Source organism: Harpegnathos saltator, unplaced genomic scaffold, assembly GCF_003227715.2.
Source record: "Harpegnathos saltator strain DR-91 unplaced genomic scaffold, Hsal_v8.6 scaffold723, whole genome shotgun sequence".
Lineage (NCBI taxonomy): Eukaryota > Metazoa > Arthropoda > Insecta > Hymenoptera > Formicidae > Harpegnathos > Harpegnathos saltator.
Window position 1 is genome coordinate 1 of NW_020230564.1, and position 16,237 is coordinate 16,237.

Genomic DNA, 16,237 nt, shown 5'->3' on the forward strand with positions numbered 1-16,237 from the left:
AGTCAATAACTAATACATATGTACAAATCAGATATTTAGCACTTGTTTGGTGCTTGCACTGAAAGATCAAAGTAAATTGCACTATGCAGAATGGATTAAATGTGTAAACGATATAAGGGGGGAGTTAAAAAGAGGGACAGAAAAGAATTTTCAATATGAATAAACAAATATCTATCGCAGCAAGTACATAGAAAATTACGATAATTGTTACGTTGCGTTTCCTGACGTTCTTAGGAATGTTATCTTTTTAACAGGATTTGCCATGTACAGTGTAAAAAGTTTTGTAAATAAACTTTTCATACACGTTAGCATAGTTTTACAGATAATTATGAAATTTATTCGAGTAATGCAGCTAATAGCAAGCATTTAAACATTAGAATTACCACTGCCTGATTTATCAATAAATTTTGTATCGAATTATGCATGTTATTGCCTAATTTTTGACATTTTATTATGCAATTACACACTATGAATAATATTGAAGAACATATTAATACTAATATTTGTCATATTAATGGTATAAAAATTGCCATTCTGAAGACTAAACAAATGCTATTCTTTTGTATATAAGATATGTATATGATATTGTATGTATATATGATATAGATGTTATAATAAAAATCCATAAATATAATGCAAGTTAACAATATTTTGCTTTATTGTATTAAAACAACAAACAATTCGACGCGCGTCATACACCATTTATTTTAATTACAATTATTTGTAATTTCCATCGCATATATTCACGAAGAGATTTATCGTGCAATTTTATAGATATAAAAATATTCATGTACTTTTATGTAAGAAAATACACACATGTTGCATTGGGCAATAATAAAAACAATATATATGTATATATTGAAGTATACTAAATAATTTAATATTATAATTTTTACAGCTTCAATTTTACAGAGACGCACAAGGATTTCAAAATATTTTATCTTAAAATCTATACCTTATATGCGTTTAGAAGAAATACAATATACACATTATATGAGTTCATGTATAATGATAGCTGCAGTCACAATAAAGAATGCAACACATAGGCCGATGTAAGGAACAAATATTTGAAATTTAGTTTTATCAGTACCATGATCCGATAATTGGCTATTGACATCACTCTGGCAGTAGAATTCCATAGGATCTAAGTCATGAATTCAGTTGTGATTAAGTAACAATATATACGCATGAAAAGATTACTCTCTAATGTTACTTTGATGAACATGTAACATTACATGTAACATTCCACTTACCAGCTTGCAGTTCAACTTCTTTTTGCACTTGACTCTCCTGCACTTCTAGATCCAGCAGTTCTTGCAATGATAATAAGGCTTCTTGTGGTCCCTCGCCAGGAAACAGATAATCCGACAAGGTTACCTTATTTCTGGTAATGCTATCAACACTCTTCTTGGTGGTTCGTGTAATGTGATGTTCTCTAAAAAAAAATCTGAAGTAAGCAAGAGTATATTGAAATCTAAATCTAAATGGCCATACCATACACCATGTCTCGGCTTTGAGGGTATCTGTAATTTACCTTCGGGAGAACCATTCTCTTCTTCTATTAAACTGTCCCAGTGCATCTCTAATCTGCTTGCCAGAGATCTTACTATGTCTTGCCTTACTGCCATATTAGCTTCTGCAATACTAGCTTTCTGATGTACAAATGTCTTACTGACTAATTGTCCAATTAGTCGTATTGATGCACTGCACGATGTCACTCTTATGTCTGAATTAGTGTTATCTTGCGACTAATAGGGCAAAATCAGCAACATACCATTTAATAGAATTGATTCTGTAACTATTCTCGTAATGCCTGAGTAAATCTGTTTGTACTCACACATGGAATATATTAAGCTAACTTGAAATGAATTATTATCGTTTTTTTTATTTTTACATTCCTTGTTGTCTCTTTTCTTCTTGCAAATGATTTCTAACATAGTTTCCAGTGGCCTAACTTCCTCTTCAATAACTACAACCGAAGAATCAATCAAGTCTGCCACATTTGTCAAGATATTCTACAAAATACAAATTTGTCTTTAATTTCAGTTTTTGTCTTTAATTCAGTTTTTAAGATAAGTTATTTTATTTGAATTAAAAAATAATATATTCTATTTAATACCTGTAATTGCCTTTTGAGAGTCTCAGGATCCTTATCTGCATCAATAAAGTACAATTTGTCAAAGTCTACAAAAGCTTCCAGTTGATGCCACTTGGTTGCTCTTTCTTGGAATTTCCAGTCAGCTGGTTTTAATATTCCATCTTTACTAACATCTATAGACTTGCAAACATATCTGGAGATTAAAAACACCTAACTACTAAACTAATTAAAATACAATGTATAATTTCTTCAAATTTATAATAAGATATCTGAGGTTGTATACTTCTGTGTAATACTGTTGAAAGCCAATATAAGTTTCTCATCCTGATTATTTCCACAGAGGTGCTTATTATTCCATGAAAGAGTCTTATGAATTGCACCAAGAACTGATTTAAATATTTGTACATTGCTAGTAATTTCTAAAATATCCTCAGGCCCTATAATAAAAATACCAAGTACCCACATTCCACCAGGCAACATTCTTGTAACCTGGAATAAAATACAACATATGTAAATTAAATATATGTATGTATATATGTACATATATATAAAAATAAGAAATCATATTTAATTTTACTTTTTAATTGTGCTCCATGGAAACTACATACATGTTTAGCATGATCAGCCACCCAGCTCATAGGTATATCCTTAACAGATTTAATATATATATCAGCTGCATCCTGTTCTGCAGTTGTTGTATAACTGATTAAAGTTTCTTCCACAATATTTTTAGCAAGAGGAGGTGGTGTTTTTGCTAAATGCACTATGTAATCTTTCTGTCCACCACTCTGTAACACCGAGGAAAACAAATAATACATCAAAACGTATTATAATGTGAATATAATTTGTTTTATGTTCGTAACTAAATTTTTAACCTTTCCTTTCAGACACAATGATAAAATAATAAAACATAAATGTTTAACAGCATGTACACTTGAAAATTAGTGCTTTAAACTAATACAATTGGATTTTAACGAATGTACAATTGTAATGTTTCTTATTTCCTCATCACATATGTTATTAAAAATGAACGTAAGATTGACATGTGAAACTGGAAGATACAATAAACAAACCTGTCCCAAAATTAGTCCTATCACATATCCATCTGGTTTCGCTAGAAATGTTAAATATGTGCGAAGATGCTCCTCAGCATAAATTGTTCGTCCCATTGCTTCCACGTGCTATTTTCTTTTACCTTGACAGAATAACGATGATCGCGTCACCGACGAGATAATATAAAGACTGTCAGCCCTGGGTAAATTTTTGTATTGGCCAAGGGGCTCTCAAGGGGCCGGGAGATAATTGTAGAGCGATGATAATACCGACTGCTTTAGCTACGCTCAAGATAATACAGCTAACAACTATTGCCGGTGCACGGCGGGAGAAAGATACACCACGTGTATCCGCGCATTATTTTCATCCAGCAAGCAACCCAGCACACAAATAAGCACGACCGTATGCCGCTGGCTTAACGTTCAGCCAAATATTTAATTTCCTACCCAAGAATGCTTATCTTTATCCCAAAAAGAAAATCTTTTTTAACGTTAAATATTTAAGCTGCGCACATAAGAATGGATCGAATAGGTTATTTTTCCCTGTGTCTTATCATGCAAGTATTCATTGGCTGCGTTTAGCAGAACAAAGTGATCAGTGAGTGCTTAGTGATTCTCGCTCCTGATTGGTAAATACTTCTGGGTCTTTGAAGAATCTAAAAGAATGCAAAAAAAAGAATCACAGACAATAATCACTAAGCGCTCACTGATCATTTTGTTCTACCAGAGAGGAACGTGAGAGCGGCCAACACGGTGCTTTCGACGACACCGACTTTCCGCACTGGGAAAGGGCGCCCTCTACATCCATTTTGATAGGGGAACTACGATGCTACGTCCACTTTCAGGTCTCGGTGGTAAAACCTGTATATGGTGGTAGTCCGTGCTACATCCATTTTTAGGCGGTTTATGTCCGTGCTACAACCATAATAGCGTACTTGACAAGCACGGTCTCGCACATTGTTACGCGTTTATAATATGAATTAACATGTTAACATGTGCAAAAAAAAAACAATTGACATTGTGTATGATTAATATCATGAAGATCATACGAAGTGTCCGGTAATTAGCTGCCAACCCGAAGTGTGAGGGTAGATTGGATTGAGACAAACATAAAAGTCCCATACCATTTTGCGAGATACGCGATAATTATCGAGTTATTAATGACAGAAATCTGAGGAATAAAAGCGCGCCGACATAGATGATTCGAAAAGCGTTGCAGCTGCTCGGGGCAGCGATCATGAATTTTTTCCCTAGCGTGAACTAATAAAAAGTGAAAGACTTCTGTGACTCAGTGAAAAATGAAAAATTTTATATGAATTTGTGAAAATGGAAACATTTCACACGACAATTAAGTCGTTTAACATGGCAGTTGCGCGTTCTGGATAATTCAATGAATACCAAAGAAATCAAAATGATCAAAATAATAATGTCCATGTAGTTCGAAGGATATTACGTGACACGTAAAATCCGTTTGATATAATATCCAAAGAAAATGTTTCAAAATATGTATGTACAGGTAATATAAACCTTATGCACCGATGAGATATACTACAAAGACTGATGGCCTTACGGGATTTAGCGTACCAGAGAAATTTCTCTGGTGAGGCATCCGGGCGAAAGAGATCATCTCGCATTTAGCGCAGTAAAATTTAATGGGAACAAACACTTTTCAATCCTTTTCTTCGGATCAAAAAGATTCAGAATTCAGACATATTCAAAATGTCAATACTTTTTAATACGTTTCAATTCGACATTTTATACAGGGAAGCAGGACGAAGAGAATGGGATGCAGGCAACGATACATCATGCGTCTCCAGACGTGTCAAATCGTTTATTATAGAGGAGACTTTGATACGGCAACATGTATTCGAATATTTAATCGTCCCATGGACCATTTATATATAATAAAAAAAAAAATTAACGCGGATAAATGAACGACTCGTATCAATTTTTCTTTTTCTTATAGAGCAATGAAAGAGTAAATCAGTATCGAATATCGAATACCGATTAATACCATAAATCAGTGTCAGAAAATTGTCCAATGACAATTTGTTCTCATTTTTCAGGTAGTTACCGCTGTAATTTACACAACAAATTAACTCAGTTAAACGAACGATTCGTACCAATTTTTCTTCCCTTATAAAGAAATGAGAGAATAAATCAGTATCGAAAATCGAAGGCCGATCAATACCTAATTTATTCATCAAATTAACGCGGATTAATGGACGATTCGTATTAATTTTCTGTTCTCTTACAGAGAAATGAAAGAGTAAATCAGTACCGAAAATCGAATATCGATTAACATCATAAATCAGTGTCAAAAAATTGCACACGTGCAATTTTTTGACACTGATTTATGATGTTAATCGATATTCGATTTTCGGTACTGATGATCAATATCGAATTTATTCATCAAATTAACGTGGATAAACAAACGATTTGTATCAATCTTTTTTTCTTTTATAGAGAAATCAAAGACTAAATCAGTACCGAAAACCGTATATTGATCAATACCATAAATCAGCGTTAGAAAATTGTCTAAGTGCAATGACAATTCGTTCTCATATTTCAGGTACTTACCCCTTTAATTTACTCAACAAATTAACTCGGTTAAACGAATCCGTATCAATTTTTCTTTTCTTATAAAGAAATAACAGAATAAATCAGTACCGAAAACCGAAGACCGATCAATACCTAATTTTTTCATCAAATTAACGCGGATAAATGAACGATTCATATTCATTTTCTGTTTTCTTATAGAGAAATGAAAGAGTAAATTAGTATCGAAAATCGAATGTCGATTAATACCATAAATCAGTGTCAAAAAATTGTCCACGTGCAATGACAATTTGTTTTTATTTTTCAGGTACTTACCCCTCTAATCTTATTCAACAAATTAACTCGGATAAACGAACGATTTGTATCAATTTTTTTTGTCTTAATAAAGAAATGAGGAAACAAATCAGTACCGAAAACCGAAGACTGATCAATACCATAAATCAATGTCAAGAAAATTGTCCAAGTGCAATGACAAGTTGTATTCATCTTGCAGGTATTTACCCCATTAATTTACTCAACAAATTAAGTCGGATAAAAGAACTATTCGTATCAATTCTTATTCTTTTATAAAGAAATTAGAGAATCAGTCAGTACCAAAAATTGAAGACCGATCAATATTTAATTTATTCATCAAATTAACGCGGATAAATGAACGATTCGTATGAATTTTTTTTTCGTATAGAGAAATCAGAAGAGTAAATCAGTACCGAAAATCGAATATCGATTAATACCGTAAATCAATGTCAGAAAATTGTCCAAGTATAATGACAATTTGTTTTCATTTTCAGGTATTTATCCCTCTAATTTACTCAACAAATTAACTCGAATAAACGAATGATTCGTATTCATTTTTCTTGTCTTATAAAGAAATGAGAGAATAAATCAGTACCGAAAACTGAAGACCGATCAATATTTAATTTATTCATCAAATTAACGCGGATAAATGAACGAGTAGTATCAATTCTTTTTCTTGTAGAGAAATGAAAGAGTAAATCAGTACCGAAAATCGAATATCGATCAATATCATAAATCAGTGTCAGAAGATTGTCTAAGTGCAATGACAATTCGTTCTCATATTTCAGGTACTTACCCCTCTAATTTATTCAACAAATTAACTCGGATATATAAACGAACGATTCGTATTAATTTTTTCTTCTCTTATAGAGAAATGAGAAAGTAAATCAGTACCGGAAATCGAATATCGATTAATATCGTAAATCAAAATTTATATTGCTGTTTAATTCCATCGTCGCAAAAGATTTGATGTTTTCTCTATCCTCGTCCTAACTTGTAGAAAATTTGGTACTCATCTCTATTTGACAAAAGTACGTCGGACTTTCTGCAGTAACTAATATAAAAAATTTTTTTTCATTCTTATTCTTTCTACGTCTAATATTTTAATACCGAATCTGTCAAAATGAACCGGTCTGCAGAAATCCTGACAAGACGTTTCTCTCTCTTTCTCGTTCTCCTCTCTCTTCGTCTCTGAATCGCCGCTAACGATCGAAAACCGCAAGCGGAAAGTAACGAAAATTTATTCATCCAACTAAAACGTTCTCGGTGTTATTTTTTAAGCGTTGGATAAATACCGATCTGGCATTTTGTCAAATATCTAACAAAAGTATCTTCGTTTTTTTCTTGCCAATATTCAAATCGATAGTTTTCTACAAGTTAGGATTTGATAAAAAAAAGTCTTTCCCAAGTCGAAATATTAATTCTACATTAATCCTGCAAATTGCATCCAATTTGAAAAATCAATGCAGAATATCTAGATGCGCAATAGTGAACAAGCTTTGTCTTACCTGAACGTTACATCTGGCTACTCTCGCAGTCTCGCCCATGATGTGTCTTCAACAGCGACGTATTCCGCAGTTATTTAATACTCGTTTATCTCGATAATGTATATGTACTTAATCGTTATATTCTTAATTTAAATGAGCAATTTTGGTTGATATTGATTATATATTCACTTAACAGCGCAAGAAAGAGAATAAAGATGAAAACGTAAATAGAACTGCCTTTGTTAGAACTGCGCGTGAGATAAATATATAAGGATTAAATAATCATATGAGAATTAGAGGAAATGGGGAGATGAAAAATACTTTTTATTCTCATCATTCTTAAAGTTCTTTTTTCATTTTTTCTTTTCTTTTTTTTCTTTTCTTTTTTCTAATGAGAATGATGACAATTGTAGCTCTCAAAAGAGCTGAAGCTGCAAAGGCAAAGACAACGGTTATGTCTAATAATGCTGTTTCACTAATAGAGATTTTAATTCAGATTCGGTACAATAAGAAAGATAAACAAGAATGAGAAACGGACATTCTAGCAGATTCTAAACGAAAACAGCAATCTGAGCATTATTAGACGAATAAAAATCAACACTTGTAAAATTTATATCAGATTCTAAGATCATTATTCATAGTTTTCTAAATTATGTGCAACTTTTTATTGAGAACATAATTAAAAATTTGTATTCATAAACCTTAGATTGCCTCAGCAACCTTGCTTGAATAGACATTCATATTTTATGAGAAAAGAAAAGTAGAACTCATATTACGTGAAATTAGGTTAATCGGAGGAATAATCAAATCTCAAGCTATTTTATCATTTTTCAGATGATAAACTATGAATGCTGATCTAATTTCGACTCGGGCATGTCCTTACTTCGAGTTAGGTCCGTTAAAATCAGAAAAATCCTGCGTAATAATAATGAGTTGAGGTACCTCGAATACCATACATGATGTATCGCTGTCCACGTTTCTCGGCGCGCTTCAAGTCCTCTCTCCATCCTGACTTCTCGATCCGACGTTCTTCTTCTGGTTACTGCGTCGCAGCACCCCTGGATACTCCATCGTAGCACTGCAACGTAGCGACGACACTGACTCTAGCTCTCTAACACTCGCGCAAGTAAGATTCGGATAAAGAAACACGTATTAACCGACACTCGTGCTACTCTGCGTCGCGGTATGCGCGTCGTCAATGTAGTCAAAAATGTAGAGTTTTGAGAGGACATTATTTTGGTGCCAGAAACATGCCTGTATCTCTAGCCGTTTAGGAAATATCGAAGGTTAAAGTTTTCCAAGCTTTCTCCGTTGATATCTCCGCTTCTACTGGGAGTAGAGAGTCGTCACTTATGGGAAAATGTAGGGTTTTGAGAGGACTTTAATTTGGTGCCAGAAACAGGCCTGTATCTCTAGCCGTTTAGGAGATATCGAAGGTTAAAGTTTTCCAAGCTTTCTCCGTTAATATCTCCGCTTCTACTGGGAGTAGAGAGTCGCCACTTACGGCAAAATGTAGGGTTTTGAGAGGACTTTAATTTAGTGCCAGAGTTTTGGCTGTTAGCAGCCAAGTTTTCACGCATTATAGCTCTGTCACGACGAAGCTTACGTTCGCGATACTTTGGCGAAATGAGAATTTAAGTTTTCTTTGTTAGCAACGCGAGTAAAAACGCGTATATTGACAACCGCGGTCGCGATATTCAAAGGCACGCGAGCGAGGATGCCTCAAGCTCGGCGTGCGCTGGCGCAATTTCTGCGCGCATTATACGCTACTCGAGACAATAGGGATTGTGATGAATGGACAATATTGCCAAATAATTCTACAGCCTGTTTTGCAAATAAAAGAAAAGTAGCTAACGATATCGGCATTTAGGTATGAATATATTTTATACGGACAATTGAATATTGTCAAATAATTAAATCGTTAAGTAATTCTGCGGCCTGCTTGAAAAATAAAAATAAAGCAGCTGATGTCGGTGTCGCGTTTGTACATATGAATATTCTCTTATTCAGATGACTGAACATCAAAAGAGAATCATTCAGTATTTTAAATCTTGTATGTAATGCAGGTTATCGATCAAGTAATCCCTTGATTGTTTCGAGCAATGTATTTTATTCGACGTCACAAATATACATATGCAAGTGTCTATTTGCAATTCGCATTGACTCGAACGATATTTTTTAGTCCCACATCCGTCATGCAGAATTTTGTTTCTCTTTTCATTTTGACTCACCGAAACGACTTGCAGTCAGAGCCGGCCACGTTCCGCTTCAACTCTGTAACAAAAAATTCACATTTGCTCATCAGATTTGACCAACGAGTGCGGGCGAGTAAAAGAGTAGTTTACCCTCTGCGATCGTAATTCAAGTCGAGCCGGAAATTATATCCCAGCTCTAGATCGCCAAGGGTCAAACAGAGGACTATAGTAAACTTGTAAACTTACCTTCAAGCCGACTCTGCTTCGCCCGAACCGGATCCTCCGGTGCGGCATCCGCGTCCACCGGATTGCTGTTGCTTTCCGCAACAACTGAAACAGAAAAATAATTTTCCCGGTTGATAACCTGCGGTAGAGAGAGAATATCTTTGATCGGGACCAATCGAAAATACGGATATATTTTGATACGGAATTTTTATCTTTATATTTTCGTTCCAACATTGAAAATTTAAATGGGACTTGAAGCTTTCAAGAGAGCTGATGAGGAACAAGTTACAAAGGCAAAGATCGTAAAGAGTTGAATACATATGTGTAGGAAACTTGTAAACTTTACCTTCCGGCCGACCCTGCTCTGCCCGAACCGGATCCTCCGGTGCGGCATCCGCGTCTACCGGACTTGCTTCTCGCAACGTCTGGAACAAAAATTTAGCGTTCTTGATTGGTAAGCTGCGGTAGAGAAAAAATGGTTGGTCGGGATGAGTGGAGAATATTCGCTACGATTTTTTTTCTTTATTGACATTGAATATCTAGATAGGAGCTCTTGAAAGAGCTGACGAAAGAAAATGACAATAAGAAGCGGAGACAACAGTTGTGTGCTCTCGAAAATATTCTTTTACGGATGGACATTTAAATTCAGATCCCGTAACAAGAGTAAACAAACTTGAAAGAAGCGCTGACCGAAAACAAAAAAGGTCGCAGTCTAAGAAGCGATATGACGTTGAATATTCTACACGAGACCAATATTCTCACACAGGAATTGGGAATGATTCAGAATGTTTGATTGAGAACATGATGAATTCGAGATCCACGTCCATGGACCGTTATCCGTCTCTGTCTGGATCAATATCTTTTGTATACAACAACGCAATAAATAGATAGACAGACAGAGATTGACGAGAGTAATTGCAAATTCATAAAGTGATGATTACAAGTCGGATGATGACGGATTGTGAATGCCGAGCGCGAAATTCCGACTTCTTATTCCCGGAAAATTCGTCAAACGTACGCTCTCGTTATCGGAGACCTCCCGCGTAATAAATGATTCCACATACCTGGAAACGTGACGTATCGCTGCCGGCGTTCTGCTTCTCGACTGCTGAAGTCCTCCGGATTTCACTCGCTCACGCTTCTAATGCTGATACTCGCGATTCGACCGTGCAGTTAATGAATGAGATGCCGACGCGATGCCGATTGAGTATCTCGAGGACCGACGAGATATATTTCTTTTAATTACACGAGATGGAAGTGACGAGAGCGTCGCGCATGGCTGCTGCTGATGGAATGAGGTAGAATACATGAGGTGCGCGAGTATTATAATACGAAGGGCAAAAAGTGTCGTCGCTCGCGAGCCGATCAACACAATCGGCGCGATGTAAACATTGCGGGTCTCGGCGGCAGTTGAAGCAAGAGAGACTTGCCTTTGAGCGTCTCTTGTTTTCTCGAAGGTTTCGGAACGACGAGGGGAATGCGAGGAGGCCTTTCAACTGTACGCGACATTGATGCACTCTATTTATTGATTACTGAAAATAAAGAAAATTACTCTGTCGAAGCATCGGACATTTGTTAGCTTTATGTTAATTAAAGAGGAATGTATACGATTAGAAAATGTGTTAGCAACTAATTGTACAGAGTGTAAGTTGTTGTGACGCCGTTTTCAGGGAATAATTAAAGGTCATGGTAGCTTTAAAGAATGGAATTTCATCCTATGCGAATTTAATCGCGCTTTTATTAAATATTAGTCCTGTATAAAATGTCGTATTTAAAAGTATTGTTTCGCATTCACGAGATTTTGTCGTGAATTCTGCTCTCAGATTGGATCGCGGGTGAATACTTTTTAATGCGATGGGGAATAGAACGTGAAAATCTTGTATGCCTCTGAATCCGAAAACGATTAGGAGAAGAAGTGAATATTTTTCAATACGAAAGTTCGCATTTAAAAATTATCGATTGCGATTGAATACAAGGCATATTTGAAACGAATTGAATTCTTGTTAATGCGAAGCATTCATTACTGCCATCTCGCATTTAGCGCGGTGAAATTTAATGGGAACTAATACTTTTTATTTTCCCTTTCTTCGGATCAGAAAGCAGAATTCAGACGTATTCAAAATGTCAATACTTTTTAATATGTTTCAGTTCGACATTTTATACAGGGAGATTATCCGCTGCGGACAATAACTCTTCTACTTTTCATTAAATATTCAATGATGATAAATAACATTTAATTGCATTCGTTTGGCTTTTTTTATTTCGAAAATAAGAAAATATATACCGGGGTGAGATTTTACCCATGACAATATTAACGTGATTTTCTTTGATGCTTTTTTTAAAGTTCAAATATTTCGTCGACTCGCGGGATATTTATAATCGGAATTTCGTCACGTTAATTACGTGAATAACACGTGCTCCTCCGAGCGGATCGAATGCTCACCGACGGCCACTGTCAGTGCCACGAGCGAATGTCCGGAGCGGACGGGATGCTGAATTAAAAAACAAGACGAAGTGAACGGGACGCGGACAACGATACATCATGCGTCTCCATACATGTCAAATTATTTATTATAGAAGAGAGTTTGATACGGCAATATATATTCGAAGATTTAACATTTAATACGTACTTTTATTTTTTCTGCTCCTCCCCCCCTCTCCCCCGCTCTTTTTAGACCACACGGGCACAGTCTGGCATAGAGATGGCAACTGTCATTGCAGCACGGACATAAACCGCCTGAAAGTGGATGTAGCATGGACTTCCACCATATGCAGATTTTACCACCGAGACCTGAAAGTGGATGTACTATCGTAGTTCCCCTCTTAAAATGGATGCAGATGGCGTCCTTTCCCAGTGCGGAAAGTCGGTGTCGTAGAAAATGTCGTATTGGCCGCTCTCAGGTTACTCTCTGCTACCCCGTCGATATCGAGAGACATTTAAAATAGTTCATTCAAAGCTATATAATCCGTTGTTTCTCTCCAGATTCTCGTCCAGATTGGCAAAATTCAAAAATAACGGTGCACGCGTTGCCGCTCCGCGCGAATCGATTATAATCGATTGTTTAGCATGGCTCGCAGGACCATGTGTGACAACTTTGCGGCGCAAGCGATCGCCGTCCTCGGCAGGAAGAATGTCAATAGCGGCCAAAGTCACCTTCGTTTCGTGTTGCTGCGTGTCCTTTGGAATAATAGCATATGTGCATTATAAGCAGTCGTACGACAGGTAAATCAGCGTCGAATCAGCCGGCGTATTTGAGCATTGGCTTATGTGCGCGTGGTGTTTCAGGCAGCAACTTCATTTGGGAGTCGTGCGAGACATCGAACGACAAGAGCGTCGGAAGGCAGAAAATGTCTACATCCTGCAGCAACAGATCGAGTTAACCAAGGAGTTGCGCAAGGAACGGCGATTCAAAGGACCGATACGTAGGGTGACGCTGCGTCCTGCTCGAGTGTCGAGCTCTTCCTGTAGTAAAAATAGACTAGAATCGTGTGTGACTGTCCTATTGTTACGTCATCAGCTGTCACTTTGTTGTGATTTGTGTATCGGTCGATCGCCGAAGAGAATTTCTCCAAGAGATACTTGGATTAATTGTCAATTTACTCGAACATTATCATGGCCACCGATGAAACAACGGATCAGACTGGTAAGTTTGAGCCTTGTAAATGATAAAAAAGGAAATAAAGTATAACATATTCCGAGAGCATCTCGGTGAAATATGTATAGCAGATCTTTTTTAAGCTTCATATGTCTTATATCTTATTGGGTTAAACTTGAGACAATATTTTACATTAGTCTTTTTCATATTTTGTGCTTGAAGTAATACAATAACAAGAGAGACATACAATGTTTTTGACAACATAACAGCAGTGATTTAAAATAAAATATGACAGTGGGTTTCTGTTCTACAGATCTATCTTGTGTAGAGGAGAATTTGATGAGTCTAGAAAAATTAGACAGAGCGTCGCCTGATTTATGGCCTGAGCAAAGTAAGTATATTTTTTTCAAAGTTAGAGCAACTTTTCAGAGTTACATACACAATACATTGTATATGTTAGCGAGCGATGAAGTTCCAGGTGTACACGAGTTTGTCGCTCAAAATTCACCGCAGACAGAACCGTGTTCTTGGACAGCGAGTCTTACAACCGACGACATGAATCACTTGCACCGTGAGTTGATGTGCCATTAATGTATCACTCTTCATGCTATGTCGCTAAATACCATGAAATGTTTTCTTGCAGAACTGGGTAATTTATCAATGACCGGGCTTATCTCGGAAGTGAAAAGACTGCACGATTTAGCTTATCAGCTGGGTCTAGAAGAGGCTAAGGAAATGACACGCGGCAAATATTTGAAATATATTCAAACACAAATAATACATTATCTCGGATAAAATTTACGAAAAGTAGAAACTCGTGCAGAGGCAATACATAGCGATTGTTCGATATTACCGTGAGGTCTTTGATGAAACTTTAAAGAACAGTCGCCTCAATAATTATCTAAGATCCACCTCGTGTACCTCTGTACGTTCACGAATGTAGACGGGAAAATGGTGGTTGAGTCGCAGCTAGACCCATATGATAGGACTCCGACCTGACGAAAGCAAGCAAACAGACAAACAGAAAAAAAGAAGTTACGCATATATATTACACACACGATCGCGTGAGCCGCACACGTTCGTCGTAGTGTACATGTGCTCGTGCTCGTGACTCACCAGGAAATATGTGTCCGTATATTTGTACAACATAGGACTGCCGCTGTACCCGGAGCAGGGTTCGCAGCTTCCTGTGGCGCATAATTCGACGGACAGACCTTGGCTCAGGTAGTCCGAGCACTGCTGCTTAGGTACGAGTTTTAGCTGTAATGACTGTTGCGTCGTTGGCTGCGCTACAACAGGGTCGCAGCATATGGACGTTGTACTTAACATCCACACTCTTACGCTTACTACAGTTTACGCTTCGGTAGTTTCGTTTCGATCGATACGATACCCTTCTGACCGGACAATCTTCCCCATCCGACGACAGTGCATGTGCTTCCCAAGCTAACGTATCTGTCCTCCGGTATGAAGCATATAGGCTGCGCTGTGGCTAAAGACCGGATAATGTATTGCATATTTCTTGAGAGGGACTGGACAGCTTCTCTTTTTCTCAAAGCGAACCCGGCCGTTCTTCGAGTGTGTACGTCATACGCTGATCGAGGAGCTTTGTACATACCTGTTGAAGTCGATAGTTTTCTTCAGGCGAAGCAAGGCTACGTTGTTGGAGTAAGTCGCGGGGTCATAGCCTGGGTGTTTGATCACGTACGATATGTCGCGGCTGCTGGTTTTGTGCCCGCAAAACAATTCGTTGCAATCCGGATCAGACTCTGTATTATATTCACCAATAAGCACAGAGCATCTAAACACGAACAAAGGATTGTCGTAATTGTTGCATGCTGATCAGACTGACGACACGAGAGAGATTGTTGTACAATCGAAAATCCATAGCAACGAGATCGTCGTTATATACTGTGTTTTTCGACTGTTATGTATATCTATATATATGTATATATATTCGACGCATATGTATATACTAATATATGTACGTACAATTTGTATCTCTCCGACTTCGCGAGTGCGCATGTAGCTGTAGTTAATACTGTACGCTCACTAACAATCACGCCATTGCACGAGTATCTCATTTCACCCGTTAACACATCTGAAAAGCGAACTTTTGGCTAAACATGCCGAGGAAGCGCATGCTTCATGTGACAAAGCGGATCTAGCCAATTATCACACTCTCGTTCTCTGATCTTGCCGAACAGGAACGAGAGATTCGCTCGTATACACGGTGTCGCAGAAGCCGTGTGCGTGTTCTCGACGATGATTAAACAAATAATGATAAATTCTCTTGAAAATGTCGAGTCTTCAACCGAACGCTCTTCGGCACGATTACGATTCCCTGAAAAGAAAAAAGAGGAAAAGTCGAGCCCCACGCGAACGTTTGTCAGCGAAAGCTCTGCAGCTGCCGTCGTCGACGTTACAGAGATAGAAAAGCGACGACTTTCTGAGACACTTTGTATCGATCCTCGACCCTTCCAAGCGGAATACTTGTTATCCGATCCTTGCGACAAAGGGGTACGACCCTAGATTGTCCACGTTGTCCCGATAAGGCTCTTTCCGCATTTCGAGTCCGGGTAGGGTTGCGTCGGATAGAGATCGGGAATCGCCTGCGACGGCTGCTCGGCGAGTGTCCGCGTCGCAGCAGACTTTTCATGGCGCGTCCGGTCATAGCCGCACACGGCCTGTCGCAATCTACGCCGGTGCGAAGCACCGTTGAGATGAGCCCGTA

The 16,237-nt window shown here is 37.5% G+C and overlaps 3 protein-coding genes and 1 pseudogene across 3 annotated transcripts; 2 read left to right on the forward strand and 2 right to left on the reverse strand.

Moving 5' to 3' along the window:
* Positions 1–956: 956 nt before the first annotated feature.
* On the reverse strand, positions 957–3,327 carry LOC112590143 (protein odr-4 homolog; annotated as a pseudogene).
* Positions 3,328–12,846: 9,519 nt separating this feature from the next.
* LOC105183943 (protein PET117 homolog, mitochondrial) lies at positions 12,847–13,445 on the forward strand. Its single transcript, XM_011142404.3, has 3 exons — positions 12,847–13,133; positions 13,197–13,333; positions 13,429–13,445. Exons 1-3 carry the CDS (start codon positions 13,042–13,044, stop codon positions 13,443–13,445), a joined length of 246 nt encoding a protein of 81 aa, XP_011140706.2. The 5' UTR covers positions 12,847–13,041.
* LOC112588030 (protein lin-52 homolog) lies at positions 13,319–14,649 on the forward strand. The gene is given in 5 exon segments (XM_025305923.1): positions 13,319–13,554; positions 13,820–13,897; positions 13,979–14,077; positions 14,150–14,262; positions 14,264–14,649. Coding segments are annotated over 5 exon segments (342 nt in total). The 5' UTR covers positions 13,319–13,523; the 3' UTR covers positions 14,285–14,649.
* LOC112590142 (vitamin K-dependent protein C-like) lies at positions 14,368–15,623 on the reverse strand (the record flags this gene model as incomplete). Its single annotated transcript, XM_025305922.1, has 5 exons — positions 14,368–14,501; positions 14,623–14,795; positions 14,897–14,996; positions 15,124–15,304; positions 15,496–15,623. Coding segments are annotated over 5 exons (687 nt in total), but the record flags the coding sequence as incomplete, so codon positions are not given.
* Between the last annotated feature and the right edge of the window lie 614 nt (positions 15,624–16,237).

Bases quoted from the DNA above. Each gene is read 5' to 3' on its own strand.
- LOC105183943 (XM_011142404.3), top strand. From the start codon at position 13,042: ATGTCAATAGCGGCCAAAGTCACCTTCGTTTCGTGTTGCTGCGTGTCC. The intron at 13,134-13,196 runs GTAAATCAGCGT...GTGGTGTTTCAG, and splicing joins TATAAGCAGTCGTACGACAG to GCAGCAACTTCATTTGGGAG.